The 18,087-nt window shown below is 41.5% G+C and overlaps 1 protein-coding gene across 14 annotated transcripts in view; it reads right to left on the reverse strand.

The window, feature by feature from the left end:
• CADPS (calcium dependent secretion activator) overlaps window positions 1-18,087 on the reverse strand; it is a 475,048-nt gene that overhangs the window by 253,330 nt on the left and 203,631 nt on the right. For all 14 annotated transcript variants that reach the window (XM_034956809.3, XM_034956818.3, XM_055110096.2 and 11 more), the window contains exons 4-5: window positions 12,066-12,146; window positions 585-818 (exon numbers count right to left, since the gene is read on the reverse strand). In XM_034956809.3, coding sequence (XP_034812700.1) covers window positions 585-818; window positions 12,066-12,146 — 315 coding nt within the window. The remainder of the gene's footprint in view (window positions 1-584; window positions 819-12,065; window positions 12,147-18,087) is intronic.

Below are 18,087 nucleotides of genomic sequence, written 5' to 3' on the forward strand. Positions count from 1 at the left end.
AATTCTGACATAGGTAGATCAGAACTACTCCTTAGATTATATACATATGAAAAGAAAATGTGTGAAGAGAAATTATAGAGAAACTTACTGACATGTTGAGCATTTTGCCACAATACTAGCCTGAATGGGTACTTACTTTGGGAGCTGAGATAAACTAAAAAAGCCTCCACCACAAGGGACTCTCTACCTTGTAGCCAACAGGAAGGATGATGGGAAAGAAAATTTACAGCTCACCACAATATGATGCTAGCTTGCCTCTCTTATAACTGTAAAACTGGCTGCCAAAATTTTTAACTTTCTAAATTATATAAGGTCTTTATAAAATCCTTGAGCACTGTTTTAAGACAGAAAGTAATGCAAGATTAAATTTAGTAGGTGGTTTTCAGATTGCATTTCCTTAAGAAAAATGTGGGCTCCTGGAGATGGGGAATCACTTGCTGATTAGCTGACCTAAGCTTAGCATGCTGTTATTTTAATAACTGCTCCTGGGGTGCAGCAGAAAAAACAAGCTGATTGTGACGCATCTAATCACCCATGTGCTACTTGCTGTGCCAAGAAACTTTCAAGGGCTCAGGGCTTTTTACCTCCAATGAGAAAGACAGCACGACATCTGACTTGGAGAGCTGGTTCTCACTCTCCTCACCCATGTCGATGATGGAAGCATTGTGGCTGCGTTTGAGTTTCTGGAGCTTGAACTCCCCGCCTTTGGATACCGGCATGCTCTCCAAGTTGGCCATGAGCAGGTTGACAGATGACTTCAGCTCCTCAATGTACATGTTTTCCATTTCTTTGGATACAAACTTGGGAAATTTGCGTTCCTTGGGAAGAAAAAGAAAAGTATGAGCAGAGGAGAAAATAGAGAGCTGATTTATAAAGAAGGTCTTTGTCTCATGGCCCAGAGTTAGAATCACATCTACTACTAGTGAAATTCACCCAGATTTCATGGCCTTGTGCTAGAAAAATGTTCAGCCTAGTTGAGTAGACAGCTGCCTGCCTGCTAGTTATTTATACATTGTAACAGGTAAGAAACACGTACATAAACATATAGTAAGAAACATTGAAATGCTTTATTACAGTTCTATTTTTCCCCAGTTTCCTTCAGCAAATTTGATTTGTAGGAAGAAAAATGGGGTGTTATTTTTCAAATATGGTTTCAGTTCAGTTTTTCTTTTTAGTAAAATGCAGTCATTTGTTTTTAAGTGAGGGAAACAGAAAGAGACCCTATTTCTGGATATCTACAGAGATTTTCTCACATGAATAATTCAAAAGGAGCTCATTTGAGAGGTTTCAAACATAGTCTGTGTCTATTTCTAAGAATAATAGTTACTGTTTTCAAGAAAAATTGAACAAATTAATGAAGTGATGAAAAATGTGATTAAAATTCTTTAGAAGATAGAGCAATTTGGTATCATAACTGACCTCTATTTTTTCCTTTCTTGCTTATACATTTAGTTGTAATTGCAACACGTGCTAACCATGCTATTTGTTTCTTCATACTTCTAAGTCACCTGGAATGTGCTTTGGATCAATCACCTTCCCAAACAGTCATTTACCACTTGAAACATAAACTTGCCCTCCCCAAGCCCTATTCCATAACTGATGGAGTGAGAAGCAAGCCAAGTCAGTTTGACATTTTTATTTTTTTTTGCAAGTGACAGAAAAATCCACCTCAAACTGGCTTAAAACAACAAAAGAAAATATCCTGGGGTAGACCCGGCTTCAGGAAAGGCTGGAATCAGGGCTCAGGTGATATCACCACAACTGAGATTTCTGTTAAAATCTTGGCTTTGGTTCCTCTGGGGTGGCTTCGTGCTCAGTTTGGCTCCCCTATATTCACAGAAATGTTGCTAAAGATGTGGACTGCACAACATCACATCATGCTATCTAACAGAAAAGTGAGTATTTCCTCTTGTAATATGCAAGGAAGATGGAGACAGTCTTTCATCCCCAAATTCTCACCCAAAGTCTAACTTAAGTACATGTCCAATTGGCCATATTACTGGCCAATTTCTATGGCCAGTAATATGCTGTGCTGATTTGCATAGGCATAGCTTATGTCCTCTGTCCTTGTGGCTGGGAGTAGAACTCCACCTAGATCCCATGGAACATGAATTGGTATGCCAATTCTGTGTGGCCAAAAAAAAAAAAAAAAAAAAAAAAAAAAAAAAAGCTGTGTAACATATGGGCATCTGAGTCAAGATGAACCAATTAATTTTATTAGTGCCCAGTCATCAATCAGATTTACTCTGTCAAGCAGTTGAACTAGACTGAGAGACATTGAGACTGCAATTGGCTGGTAGAACTGAAACAGTAACATCTTACAGACTCAGGGTTGGCTGCCACACTGGATCAGGTCAAAGCAGAATAAGACACTTAACAAAGAAGAGAGAGAAAGAGGTAGAGACAAAGAGAGAGAAGAAGTAAGGGAGATACGGACTGAAGGAGGGAGGAAAAGGGAGAGAAAAGAAAAGAAAAGAAAAGAAAGATGCTTTCTAGAGTTACAGAAAGGAACTCTGACTTTTATCATTTTCTAATTTCCACAGGACTAGTTATTTCTCCTGTAATTTTGTTCCTTAAGAATTTATTTTTCTTTCAGTAATTCCCCCACCCACTAGTTAGTTAAAAGGGTTTTTCTTCCTTGCCATCTCACAGCTTCAGTCAAATACGGAGAGTGCTTCTTCTCCATAGAGCTTGGAGATGTCTTTGTGCTGGTCCAGTGCCAGTCTCCTTCCTACATGAAGGCTGTCATAAGTCTTGTTCCCCTCTCTCCCTATCTCCCTGCATAACTAACAGCCTTGTTTTCATCTTCCATATTTCAGCTTCAAAATTTCACTTCCCTGGGTTGGGTCCTCCTGTTGTACTTGCTAACTTACCTTCTTGGTAGCATTTATTGAAATGGATTGAATGTTTGTGTCCTTGCATAATTTATATGTTGAAATCTAACCCTCAATGTTATGGTATTTGAAGATGGGCCTTGGGAAGATGATTAGATCATGAGGGCCCTCATGATGGAACTAGTGCCTGTATAAAGGAGGCCTTGGAGAGCTGCTCATTTGTTCCTGCCAGCATGTGAGGACCTGGTAAAAAGACAGCTGCCTATGAACCAGAAAGTGGGCCCTCATCAGACACTGAATCTGATGGTGGCTTGATTTTGAACTTCCCAGCCTCCAGAACTGTGAGAAACAAATTTCTCTTGTTTATGTCAACTATGGCATTCTGTTATAGCAGCCTGAATAGACTAAGACACTTGTTATAATTATAATTAATCAATCAATTGTGGAATTTGTTTAATTTCTGTCTTTCCTGCTGGGCAATGATTCAGGACCATATCTATCTTAATACTCCTGTTGAATTTTCTGTGTCTAGCATAAAGTTTGGCACATAATAAGTATTCAATACATATGAATTGAGTGAATAGATCAATGACTTGTCAAAAATGTCCATATTAAATATCAATGTAGCTAAAATTCAGCTGTGAGGAGGAGGTAGAGAGATGATAAATTAAGTTCTGAAAGAACACCGAGATTCTGCTTTTCCATGTGAATAAAATATGGGGGTCTGAAATCCACTCCGCAACGTCACAGTACCAGTTCCTTCTAGAACTTCTTAGTATAATCACGTCCTGCTTTTAAGACTGGGCTAAGCTCACTGTGTGGTGCTTTCTAAACACGCTGTGCATGAATGTGAGGGAAGGAGCAGGATGGATGCTTCTGAAATGAGATGATAGGCTGATGATCTTGACAAGAGCTACTAATGATTCATCACAAAAGAATCTCAAACGTTGTATTTCTCTAAAACTTCCTGCACAGTGGCCTTGAAGTTTTGTCATTCTTGGACTTGATCAGGGACAAGTGTGAACCTCAGAACTTGGATATCTTTTATGAAAAACCATCAAGATGCGAGGACTTGGCTGCTGGGTCCCCATCACTTGGAAAACATTTACTGCCACAAACACTGTATATGGTACAGAGTTAGGCACTAGGGGGATCATGTTGAGAGGATGTAAACTGTCTTCCTTGAGCTTACAGCTACTGGGGAGAAAGATCTATAACAGAACATCAAGGTAGGTACTGTAATGGAAGTATAATGTGATGCAAATCCTTCCTGAGAGAATCAAGGGTGGCTTCCCAGAGGTGGTGACCTTTGGGATGAGGGTCTGATGGATAAAGAAGAGTTTGCCACCAGGTTGAGTTGGCTGAGATAGGGCCACTGCTCTTTTCTCCTTCCCATGGAAAATACTGTAGGCAACCATGAATCCAAGAAGGTGTATACAACTTTACATAGTCACACAATATTTCCTCATATTTCTTGGAATATGGCCTCTCTGGAGAGTGAAGGGAAGAGTGAGGTAGGTTAACTCATGGTCTGAGAGTAGTCCTTAGGCCCCATTAAAGGCTGTCATGGAACAAAGGTTACATCCCAAGAGCCTGAAACTCATTACACTGACCTGTATCTTGCCTCCTCATACTGGGGCCAAAACCTCAGTGAACTACATGGTATTTGGTGTGGGTGGGGGAACTTGGTAAGTGGGGAATTTCTGATTTTAATGCCAGTTGCTGGCTTGGTAGTTGCCAGGAGGATGAAGAAAATAGCTAGTGTTTGTGAAGTGGGTTCTTGCTAATCAATTTTGAGAGACTGTCTTGTCAAGTGCAGTTCCTTCTATCACAACTTATCTTAGGGACTCACTCAGTACCTTTTAACTCCACAGTCCTGAGATTTTTTTAGGAGGCCCGGTGGTTACAGATGCCACCATGCTGACTGAGGGTTAGCTCCACCAAATTCTATCTAGCAAAATATTGGAAAAATCCAAAGAATGATCACTCCTCCCAGAACTTGGACAGCTCCTAATGACATCATAAAAAGAGGCTCATAAAAACTGAAGTCTGCAAGGAAAACAAGGACATTTTTCTGGTCCAAGTACTTAAGCCTTGGGAAGAAATAGCATACTGTCAATCCAGGCTGAGGTTCTTGAGTGGAGTTTTTCAGTGGCAGACCCATTACAAACACATTTCAAAGCTGAAGTTGTGCCAAAATAAGGAAAATGCAGTCGTCCATCTCCATTGCTACTTTTTCAAGCACAAAAACAGATTAGCCTTGACAGAAGAATTGTCTATTCATATTGCTTTATGAGAAACATAGCGTATGGGTGGGCAAAGTCCTCCAAAAAAAATCTCTGTTGGCCATTTATTTTTGTTTTGGGCTGATAACATTCCTCAATGGAGATAGCCTCCCAAGGACAATTCCCACTAGGGTTATTTACGCTCTGAGGGATTTTGGAACATCTTGAAAAATAGCATTTGAAAGTTCTAATGCCTCCCTTGGCTGCTGGCTTTTCTTTTCTGGTTTTGGATTTTTACCCAGAAAGGATGAATGGGGTATGTATAAATGATGACAAGCCTGCCCCCCTTCAGAGTGAGGTTCCCTAGATCCCAAAGACTCAAATGACAAAAGTTGGTGGGCGATCAGAAGGAGGAATGTGACAGAAGGGCCGGTGCTAGACACTGGAGCTCACTGACAGTGCTGCAGCTATTTAATCCAATCTCTCAGACACTTCCTGGGCTTCTGTCATGTGTCAGGTGGTATGGCTGTCACTGGAGATGAAAAAACCTGCCGAGAGGTGATGGTATGGGGGGACATGCCAGAAAGTGACCAGTTAGTGACACATGAAGCAACAGAGGCGTGCAGAGTACAAAGAGGGCATCAAGGAACTCATCCAGTCCATGATAGTGAAACGGACTCGACCCTGAATGCTGGGTCTGCTGCTTACTAGCTTTGTAAGTTTGGACAGATTTCTTCACCCATCTGAATTTTGGTTCCCACATTTGAAATGAGGATAATAAACCTCACAGAATTACTGTGAAAAGTAGAGATCATAACATGAATATGTTTTGATCACTGACACACACAGCCTCTCTTTACACACACACACACACACACACACACACCCCTTGCAAGCACTATGCTCCTACCACCACCACTACAAACAACAATAGTACTAATAATGATGGTGCCTATAGTAAAGATAATAATGTTAGTTGGCACTTACTGAGTGCTAACTATGTGCTGGACACTAGGTGAAAACTTTACAGGCTTTATTTTACCTTATCTGATCCTTCCAACAACCCACTGATGCACATGCTTCTATTTATCCCTATTTTTTGGAAGAAAATGAGGCAGAAGTGTTAAGCAATAATTACTAGAGTTAAACTTGAAACCAAGCAGAGTTTTTGTTCTTAGCTATGATAGGATAAGGCAGAACTATCTGGCTCCAAATGTCTATAGAGCTGAGGCAACTCTAGGGGTTCTCTCTGCATGGTGCATCCTGTATGCATCATCTCCTTTCATCCTGGTCAGCAGAAGGCTGGTGACGGCTGAGCCCTCCACAGCAATGGCCATTCCACCATTGCCCAGACAATGTGCACTCTGTAGGATTAAGCACAGGGAGTAATGAGGATGGGGTCAGCAGGTTAAATGAGAGAAAGAGGTCTTGGTATTAATTTGTCAAAATAGGCATTGCAGACATTAAAAGGCACTTTGGGCTCAGGCATTATAGTTTTCTAGGCTAGCTTATTTACCCAATTGGTCTTACTTCCTCAGCTTTTATGAACTAGATGGACTTCCTTCCACTTGAACAAGCTTCAGAGGACCCCCCTGGCATTTATATTTTTCCGTGAGCTCATATTTCCCAGGATTTTTAGCTATTGACAAAGGCCAGAGTCAGAGAGGGGATCCCTGCACACACATTTTGTTTAACTGTTCAGGCAACAAGTTGAAAGAAGTTCCTACTGTGTGCTGGACACTTACGTTACTTCATAACACAGCGTGGGTGCCATGTCCAACATTAGTTTGAAAGTTGGGGGTTAGTATCTTTCTCTGGTAGGAGAGGATTCCATTTGTATCTGGTTTATGGCAATGTGTGGAACAGAACTTTTCCATCAGATAAATATTTGGATATTATTTCTTACTGATATTTGCAATAGGGCCAGGATATGAGCTACTAATTGTGCTCTGTGTGGAATACGGGTCTAAGTGGCATTTCCATATTTAAAATGATGGCTTGAAGAACCAATGGTGTTTTACTCCCAGACCTCTGCCACTGACACTACAAAAGCTGTATGATTTGTCTTAAATAATTAGCTCAATAATTTTGGAATTTTACACAAAAATTCGGCCAAAAGAACTGGCAAATATCACAGCAGCACTAATGCCACAATCTGTCTGCTTAAGCTCAAATGTCAACTTTTGATCACACAATTTAAATAACTTAGACTTAATTCCTGGGTGAAATTTGGGAACACTTTAATATCAACATGAGAGGATTTGGGAAAATGTTTGAGCAGGGATTACCAAGTCTTTTCTACCAGATTTTTAAAAATGCATTCATATCTCTTTCTGGAACTTTTAAGGCAGCATGACTGATGTTCACAGTGAGACCATCTCTGTCTGATGTTCTTGTGCAGCCTTCTCTGTCTGATGATTCGTGAGATGCTGGTGCGATTGAATTGATAGATTACACTGCAAGGTCGTGGGTAAGGAAAAGTCAGCTTGCTTTTGCCTCCCTTCCCTCCTAGGAAGAGGGGACAGACATGTCTTTCAGTGGAAATATGTGATGATGAGAATGCTACTGGCAAAATAACCAGGGTCCCTACAATATCTTTTCCAGATTCTAAAGAAATCAAAGTAGAGAGGATTCTGAATTCTAGGAGCCAAATCTGCCTAATGCTGCTGCTTCATTTGGGCTTCTGGATAAGCTGCAGGGAACACACAGCAACTTCTAGTGGAGAAAAGAAAGCAGTTTCCAGGAGGGGGAACCAGCAGGGAGTGAAGAATTGGGGGAGTCCTGTCCTGGAGTAACTTCCTGCCTTTCTTCTGAGTATTCTAAAGAAATAGCATGAAACGTGGAATTAGACAACTCAGTTTTCTGCGTAGTAGCTGTGTGCACTTGAACGTGTGTACACTTCTTGAATTGCCTATACTTGGGAGAATTAATGTAACACCAAAGATTTTTCATCACGGGTCTAAATGAGATTTTATGTGAATTGCACAGCCAGTGTCTGACTGACACATTTAATAAAGGACTGATTAGCAGAGAGAGAGTTCAGGATGAGGCAAGGTAAAAGCCTGAGTAAAGGGCATAATGGATCCTTGGATTGGTATGAGGGGGAAAGTGAGGGCCTATATCTGGGAATATATTTTGTAATGATAGTATGCATACTGGTTAAGAGTGCAGACTCATTAGAGAACCTTGGTCAGATTCTCTAATGTCTCTGCTTTAGCCTCCTCATCTGTGAAATGGGGATAATAATAGCATCTTTCTCATTAGGTTGTTGGAGGGTTAGATTCTCAGATGTAAAATGCTTAAAAGAGTATCTGGCACATAGGAAAACACTAGGTAAGTGATAGTTATTACTATTGGGTACATCTGGAGTGTTTCCCAATTCATAATGTCCACTCCACCCACAGCCCCACTTCTTCCCACCCTCACCCTAAATGATATATCCCCAGCATCCATGTATTCAACGAGACTTTCACCCCTTTTCCATTGTAGATTGGTTAACTGCACCAGGGGTTGGCCCTTGAACCAAGTTGGGCCAGTGAGAGTTCTGATTCTTAGCATTGTGAATTTGCAGGGGATAAGAAAGAAATGATAATGAATGTGACACATGGAGATGGGAGATGCAGGGAGAGTCCTGATCACTCTGCAGGCCCTAGTTGTTCTTTCCTGGGTTCTGGCTGCAGTTTCTCTGCAGGCTCTGTGAAGTAGTCCTCCATCTCCAATCTCCTCTTTTACATAAGCTTGCTTGAGTTGGTGCCTCTTATTTGCAATCAAAAGTGCTCTACCCATCTTTTAATTCAGAGAACGGAGTGAGTTACATATGATGGATGACATCTATATCCAGGAATTTCTGGTTATGATATTTACAGGAGCTGACATTCAGCCATATGGGTTGAATTGCACATCCTCACGAAAATTCACTGTGATGCTGGAAATAGAAAAATCGGGGCATGCTAAAAAGAAGATAAGCAGAGGTGATTTGTCTCAATATCTCTTCATGAACTAGCCAATATCCGAGATCTTGATATTTTATTTAATATTTAGTGGAGGAGATATTTCACAATTTTCATCAGTATTAGCCAGGCTGGTTTAGGCAAGGGGAGAATTTATTTTTCTTGAGATCCAACTAAATTGAGGGAAAAGCAGGTACATGGCTGAAGCTTAAGAATAATTACAATCGGGGGCTTAAACGGATGTCCTCAGGATTGAGGGCTCCTTGACATCTCAGTGTAGACTCTGTCTCTGTTTCTATGTGTTGGCTTTATTTTCTCATCATCTTTTCCCTATATGCAAGAAGTGAACATTGCTACAGGTATCTTTCTACCACTGGAAGACAACAGCCTTGCTGACCCACAGTCCACAGGCCCTACGAAGGAATTCATTGGTTTAGTTTGCATCAAGTTTCCATTTCTGGACCAATCACATGTGGTCAGGGCAGGCTGGAAACTGACTGGTTCCACCTGGGTGAAGAAGAGCTCACTCCAGGACCAGTTAGCTATATAGCAAGGGGGCCACTGGCGTGAACGAACATTGCAGAAGAGAGTCAATTTCTGAAAGAACAGGAGACAGTAGAGGGCACTCTATCTCATAGAAACCCTCAATACCCTATACAGGGACCCTCCATATATACTGAAATCATTTTCCATGCTCTGTAAATAATAATCAAGATCCACTTTAATTGCCTACTTCATTGTCTAAGAATGCTTAGGTCTAAGTTGTTAATCATATCTCATTTAGCTTCAGAATATTTAGTGGTGGGGGTTGGGGGAGAGAGTTCTTTGATTTACCATTCAGAGATGAGCATCTTGGCTCATCCAGGTTCTATTAAAAATTAAAATTAGCCTAACACCAGTTTCTTAAATTATCATGTTAAGCCTTAAAGTAAACAAAGCAAGTAAATTAAAGGTGCCATGAGCTTGTTTTTGAGGTGTGTGTGATTTTTATTTAGATGGGATGAATACTTATTAGTTGGGAATATACTCGTTGTCTAAAATGCAGATGAATGGACCAAATGACCTCCATTTTCTGGATAATCCACCAGTAGGAAACATTTTTACAGGAGAAGTAAATTCTAAAGCTTTATTAATGTTTACTCTCACATTAAGTGGGATTTTTAAAGCGTAACCTTTTATAATACCTTTAGCCAAATCCATAAGCGCATACTATTTTTAGCCACCAGGCTGACTTGATTATAAACTTTAAAGATGTCCAAAAACAAGATGCAAGACATTTCAGTAAAACTGCTTAAGCACAGGGGGATTTTGATGCTTCTTGGAATCTCTCTGGCTTCTCCTCCAGTAGGATTCTTTTCCATACCTCCAAGTCTGGAGACACCTCTTTCCATAAAGTGAAAAGCTCTACCCTGTGCCCACCCTCCCTGCTGTTTCTAATAACCCCCACCCTCATATGCCCACAGGGCCTGTGAATACAGTAGGAATCATCAGGAGCCTGATGCTATCTACAATTTTTATATTTTATTCTTCATGGATTTTTTTGGTATTAATTGTAATTGAAAAATACTTTACTAAAATAGTTTATTTTGATTACCAGAGGCCCGTTTAAATTTTGTGCCTGACATAAGCCTGGTGCCAGCCCTGATATTTAGACAGACTTGAGCTGAGGGTGTGCCACAATCTCTTTGGTGGTGCCCAGCAGGTTCAACCTGGACTTCCCCATCTCTAAACCAAGAATGATAACTGAAATATCCTTGGAGGGCTGTTTTGAGGATTGACTGAGTTGGTACATGTGAAGCATTTAGCATGCTAGACACAGAATCAGCACTCAACTAATATGACTGGCATGACTACTATTACTAATATCAGAGATGGCAGGGATAGCAATAACGGTAGACAACACTTAGCTGTAGTCATCAACAGTAAGACATAACCTCAACCCTTGAGGAGTTCTATATACTGGGAGACTCAGACATGTAAATAAATGATCACCATTCGATGAGCTGCTATAATAAAGGTTGATATGCAATCTGACGAGAACACAAAGGTGGAAAGGACTAACTGCTAAGCTCTTAGAGAAGGTGTTTTAAGTCAGGTACTGAAGGCTGAGTAGGTGAGTTTGCTAAGTGAGGGGAGAAAAATGGTTACTCCAGGTTGAGACACCAGTGGGTATAAAGTCACCAAGCCTGGAAAGGGCCTGGTATATTTGGAGGGAGACATTCTCTGTAGTTGGACTCGGGAGTTCCGGTGGGAAAGTTGTGCAAGGTGAGGCTAAAATGAAAGGGTAGAGTCTGTTGGTTAAGAGTCTTGATTATCATTCTAAAGAGGTTAGATTTTGTCCTGGGAGCAATGAGGGAATCTATTGAAGGATTTTGAGGCTCTGTTTTGAGATGTTTATATATGAGTTTTATCAGGGCAACTGTGTGCAGGATGGATAGAAAATGGGGGAATTGCAGCCAGGGATACCCATTAGGAGGCTATTGTAACATCCAGGTGCTGAAGATGAGGGCCTGGATCAAAGCACCAGTAGTAGGGCTGGAAAACAGTCAAGAGATCTGACCCACATTTAAGAGGCAGTCACTGGAGGCAGGGTGGCTGACTGAGTGTGGATCTTGCAGGGAGAAAGGAGAAACTGACAATGGCTAGGAGGTTTCATCCACAGTGATTGGATATAGAACAAGAGAAGAGGAGTAAATATAGTTATGTGTGTGGGGTGGGAGGAAGACAAGGAGCTAGATTTTGAAGGCATTCAACCTGAAATTCCAGGAAAATGTTTAAGTGGAAATGTTCAGTAGACTGTTGGAGCTATGAGTCTGGAACTCAGAAGGAATGTTGGTCTGAGCTTGGGTATTCACTGGAGCATAAGAAATGCATGAGGTATCTCTGGGAGAGCTTGCCTTGAGAAAGGAGGGCTGAGGGCCCAATGAGGGTGATTGTCCTCATCTTCCCTCCTCTCTGCTTCTTAGCTTTATCCTTTAGAGGCTGTCAATAATCAGTGTGCTTCCTGAGTGGGACTTTTGCCTGGACCCCAGCAAACAACCACAATGTTTCCTTACCCTGGCTATTTGGTCTGCCATTTGTAGACGTCCATCCAGCTCTCGTCTGATCTGGGCTGCTTGCTCATCTGGATTGTCCAGCTGCACAAAAGCACAGACATTGAGACTTTTAGTTTGGGTCACAAGTGCCAATAAACTCATGACATTCCATTTTATACCCCTTGCACTGTGCTCCATGGACATATTTCAGTTAAAAAAAATTCTTATAACCGACAAATCCAGTCTGAGTGAAATTCCAAGTTAATTCTTCTAGACAGAGCATGATATGGTAGGCAGTTGCTAAGACAGGCATTTGAATGACCTTGCAAAAGAATCATCAATCTCTTCTGAACTGTTAGGCAGCAGTGTTTCTAATGAGGACCCAATGCACACTTCTTTTTGGCCCAGTGACGAAAGTGCTTACACGGCAGATGTACAAGGAAGGAGATGGCAATATAACTATTAGAAATGTCAGGAGCAGACATAGTGCATATCCCCAGTGCACACATGGCACGGGTCCAGCCGCTCTCCACCTCTGGACCATGGAAGATTAATAAGTCATTGCGTTCCTTCTCTTTGAACGCTGAGACCCATACCAGCCCTCCAGATGGCTACTTCCAATCAGCTGGTGTTGATATCTAAGTTGAAATCTATCCCTGTCTTCCCTGATAAAGAGAACTATTTGGATATAAAGATCAGAGCACCCAGGCATAAATAAGCCTGGACAATTCCCTAACTTCTCTGTTTTCAGTTTTTTCTATCTAAAGAAAAAGGGGTCAGTTATGTAGTCTTCATCCCTTTTACATATTTCTGTGACTCTTTGAAAGGACTAGCAGACATTTCTGTAAAGGGACCTATATTCAAAACTTTAGGCTTTGAGGGCCATAAGATCTCTGTTGCAATAAATCCACTCCTCCCTTGCAGGTGAAAACAGCACTAAACAATATGTAAGTATAGATAATATATAAGTGAATGTAAGGGCTGTAGGTGAATGAGACCCATTATATTCTAATAAAATTTTATTTACAACAGGTGGCAGGCCATAGTTGCTCATTTCCATTTTATGAGTTGAAACTATTATTTCCAAGCAATCCCAGCATTTCCTTTCAAGCTGTATTGAGTCTGCTTATTCAGCAAGTTATATTTTATTCACAGAAAAGTTTGCTAAGGAGCAGTGGCATTTAAATAAAATGGTTTTTATTCCTCTTTTTAGTATATATTAATTCAAAACAAAAAGTAGCATAAGAAATATGTGAGTTTTCTAAGTCCTTTTTTTCCAAAATCAATTTTAGAAGAAAGTTTAAAGCTCCCTGCCTCCCCCCCAAAAAAAAGATTCTCCCCTATGCTGTGAAATGATATAGCAAATAAGTTATTTGGATTATGATATAAACAATAACACTGGAAAATGTATGGTCATACTTTTGAAGCATCACAATTAACCTTCTTTGGTTTATTTTACAAAACACATTGAAAATCCATCTGGCTTTATGCTGTACATTTTAATCACCCTGTTCAATTCAGGAACCAGCATCACTTTATCTTCCCCTTTCCACAGTTTGGGAGAAGGACTTTGTTACAAAGTCTTTGAGAAGCTCTGCAGTAAGAAAATTTGTTAGACTTTGACCAACTCAACTATTTATTTTTTTCCCCCCGAGATGAGGTCTTGCTGTCTTGCCCAGGCCGGAGTGCAGTGGTGTGATCTCGGCTCACTGCAACCTCCGCCCCTGGATTTAAGCAATTCCCCTGCCTCAGCCTCCTGAGTAGCTGGGATTACAGGCGCATGCCATTGTGCCCAGCTAATTTTTGTATTTTTAGTAGAGATGGGGTTTCACCACGTTGGCCAGACTGGTCTGCGAACTCCTGACTTTGTGATACGCCTGCCTTGGCCTCCCAAAGTACTAGGATTACAGGCGTGAGCCGCCATGCCTGGCCCCAACACAACCATTTTTAAACTGAAGCTAGAATTTTTATTTTTTGCATAATACTCATAGAACATGAGTTGGAAACTCTCTTCTAAACAAACGTAAAGCACACCACCCAAAAGCAGACACATGACTGACCAGTCATCCATCCCAATAACCACTTGTTGACAGGCACACACACGTGGGAAATACAGTGTCCTCAGTGCTGTTTTTAGGTTCCAATGAGCTGCTTTTCTTTTTATTCCCTTGGGAAGCCCAAAAGTTCTTCAGCTCTAAGTGCAAATCCACTGGGAACACTCAGAAATGTCTTGTTCAAAATACATATGCAAATGAAACATTCAACTACTTCACTGGGAAGCAGCAAAATGATTTGGTTATTGTCTAAAGTTGGTTAAGAGCCAAATGATTTGGTTAGGAGAATTTCGTCGTAAGACATGGTGCTCATACAGGTTAAAACAGAAGTGGGAAAATACAGCCCAACAGAACCAGCTCCATTACTAAATTTTCCAGAGGCATTTGGGTTCTCCCACTGGTTTCATAGAAGGCAACTGGAAACAGCAGAAAATGCTGGCAATGAAGATGAGTAGGCAAGGTCTACATTAAGCTTAATTTATTCTTTTATTCATTACTTCACTAATTTACTCATTCATTCATTAGATTTTTATGGAATATCTTGATATGTCAAGATATTGGAATAAGAAAGGAACAAGTCCCTGACTCCATGGAGCTTAAATCCAGCAAGAACAGGCATGATTTGGGCATAAAGAAGAAAGGATTAGCATTTATCGATGCCTGTACCAAACACCAAATACCCTATGACCTGTTTTACAGCCTTTTCTAAAGGGTCCCAAGAAACAGAGGCTAATGTGCATTCACACAGGAAAAAGGATTCTGGGGTGAGGAATTGATGATTCCTCTTGAAAATTTGTAATATGTCAACATAATCAAGACTTTGAGAAATTCTAGAGTAAATAATTGTTTTTAACTGCATTTAACCTTGTCTTTTACACAATTATCCCACCAAAAATCACAGAGCAGTTTGGAAAATTCCACATGTGAAACAACTTTGTAAGGTTGGTATCATTATCCCCATTTGATGGATGAGGAAACTGAGTCTTGCTAAGGTAGAGGAACATGCCCCAAATCACACTTCTGGTAAAGTGGTACTAGTCACCTGAAACCAAGTCTGCTCTGCCTCAAACTGGAACTCTTTTGCTCTGCATTATGTTGGCTTCATAGTTAAGTGCCTTGTTTGGTTTTCTAATTGATCCTGACAGTTAACTAGCTCAGCAACCTCACTTTGTTCCTTGTAGACACGGGCCAGTTTGAGCCATAGAGCCACCACTGGGGGCAGAGAAATGTCAACCCTCTGTCACTTGTCATGACTGATTTCTTTTGGGGAGGCTATAGCAGTGCTGGATTCCTCCCTAAGAAATAATAGCAATGGGTGTGTCCTTATCCTGGTTGTGCCACTTAGTAGCTGTGTGACCTTGGGCAAGTTATTTAACCTCTCTGTGCTCCAGCTCTTCTCATCTGAATAATCAGGTTAATGAGACCTGAGGTTGTCATGAGAATCAACGGAGACAACGGGCTTAATCCATGGCTTGGCATGCAGCAAACCCTCATGAATGGTGGCTGCTGCTCCTTGTGTTGTTATTTTAGAGCAGTCCATGTTGGCTGCATTTCTGACATGGGCCACAGTGGGGCGTCAAAGGTTCAGAAGAGAAGGCACCAGATGGGACAGTGTCCCTCACTGGCGTGAATGTAGGGTGTCGGTCTGACAGTCTGTGCAGCAGAAATGATGTGATCAGAGGCTCCCATCTCTTGACAAATTTCCCTGGCTTTTCTGTCTCCCACTTTCTCTGGGGTCGAGTCTCCTTGCTCTGTTAGACTTTAATTAGCGGGAGTGACAAGAAGGCGGCCACTGCTGCCTGACAGCTAATGATCTGAAGAGAGGATGAAAAGGGAAATGCAACTGAAGCTCCCTAAAATAGCTTGGCATGATAGAGAAGGCCATCCTCGCGTGAGGAGCTTGACAGCTCCACTCTATGAAAACCCAAAATATAAAGAGAAATCAAGTAATTACCTTTTCAAGGGCTGCAAAGAAAAAGCAAGAGAGTGAGCTTCCATGGAAACAAGGTTCTGTTTATTGCGCTGGTCTTTTCCACTGAGGAAGGAAAGATCAGCTGGAGAACCAAGCCAAGGGCAAGCCTTTCACGTTGGCAGCTCATTAGGGTTCAAAAATGTACATGTGCATAAAGGCTCTTTACCTAATTAGACAAATAATCTTCCTACTAGAAGAGGTCAAGCAGAGGCTGTGTGGTTGTTTTGACTTGTCAGTCAAGCAGAGGAAAATAATTCCTTGGGCTTTTCCTTTAAAGTGTTGGAGAACTAAGCCCAGCACTGTGTAAGTGTAGACAGGTATTGCCTGAGCCATCAGTTCAAGTCCACCAGAGACAATTGTCTCTAGCTCATGGGTGGTACTCTTTCCGTCAATGCAGAGATGAAAACTCTGTCCTGTCACTGTAGGGCCAATTTAAACACAGGCTTGAGATATAGCAGGGTGGAGTTGCACCCTTGCAACCTTGTCAAGTTTCTTAACCTCACCATGCCTCAGTTTCTGCATCTGCAGAGTGGACATCATTTTATCTTGCATTGTTATTTGAAAGGACAAAATGACAAAATGTGCTGCATTGTCCAAGGGAAGTCAGACCGACTTGGTTCCAATCTTGGTTGTTTTTTTTTTTTTTTTTTTTTTTTTTTTTTTTGCCATTTCCTTACTGACACGGATTGAACAAGCAGTCGAATCTTTCTGAACCTCAGTTTCCTTATCTGTAAAACTGGGATAAGATACCTACCCTGGCATGTTATGAGGATTAAGTCAGATGATATACATTCAAAGCACCCAGTGAGGTAGGTGTTGGCACATAGAGGTCCTACAGTTTAGCAAAGTTTATAGAGTTATCCCCTATTTTAGAATGGGGAGTCACCAGATGTTAATTCTCCTCCCTGCCTTTAGGATATATGAAAGAAATCAGACCAGGGTGGGGAACACTGGGACCCTGGAATGAATGTTAGGAACCTGTGTTCGGATCCTTAGTTTGCCTTTAGCTGTGGGATCTTGAGCCAAAGTCGTGACCTCTCGGTGCACAGTCCCTTCATCTGAGAGAAATGACAAGATTTCAGCTATTGTGTTTCAGGATTATCTGAAAAGCCTAGACTGGTATTTCCCAAAGTTACATTCTAGGGAAGATCAGTCCTACGTGTTCTCTAGATCCTCGATGGGAAAGGATTCTGTGATCAAATAAAGTCTGGAAACTCACTCTATCCCATTCCTGGAGACACACAACACACATGAGCAAGAAATCCTACACCAAGGCAACCTCATGCAGCCCCACATTCCCAAATGTACCTGATCATGTGTTCCCAGGAACACATTCTGGGATGTGCTCACCTAGGCAATTTTCCTGTGTGCTTCATTTTTCTCATGTCTGCAGACAGAATTTTGGGGGTGGGGGGAGACAGGGAAGAAGCAATCCCACTACGCAAATAGGTCTACATATCAGCAAAATGATTCATACCTGGGAATGCCCTGTCTGACCTCTAGGGGGATGAAGAAATTGTCAAAGGGCCTGGGCCTGGAGCCTCCTCATTAGCTTCAGAGGCCTTGGAGAATTGGCCTTGACAGTGCGCCTGGGAGACATCCTTCGGTACCAGCTACCCCTGGGCATGCCTGAATTTTCTGGTGCTCATGCACTAACGATGATAAGGAGGCAACTTCAACCCTAGACTCTTCCAAAGTCATCAGTGTCGCTGCCAAGAGGCAGCCTTCGGTCAACCAAAGAGAGGATGTGATTCAAATACACAGAAAATGTAAACAGAAATAGGCAGATTACTTTATGCATTATTTGAATAATTGTTCTGCTTTCTGGAAAAACCTATGGTTCTCAGCCTCAGAGTAAATGAACCAACTTCAGCCTCAGGACTAAAGTGATAGTGATCCAGACTGGCTGGAAGGAGTTTCAGGGATAATGTAGTAACCTCAGACTAATGGTGTGGCCCCCTGCTGAGCTCTGCAGCCTTGTCGGGCACCACATCCTCCCCCAGTATGCTCCACTGGA

Source organism: Pan paniscus, chromosome 2 (assembly GCF_029289425.2).
Source record: "Pan paniscus chromosome 2, NHGRI_mPanPan1-v2.0_pri, whole genome shotgun sequence".
Taxonomy (NCBI): Eukaryota; Metazoa; Chordata; class Mammalia; order Primates; family Hominidae; genus Pan; species Pan paniscus.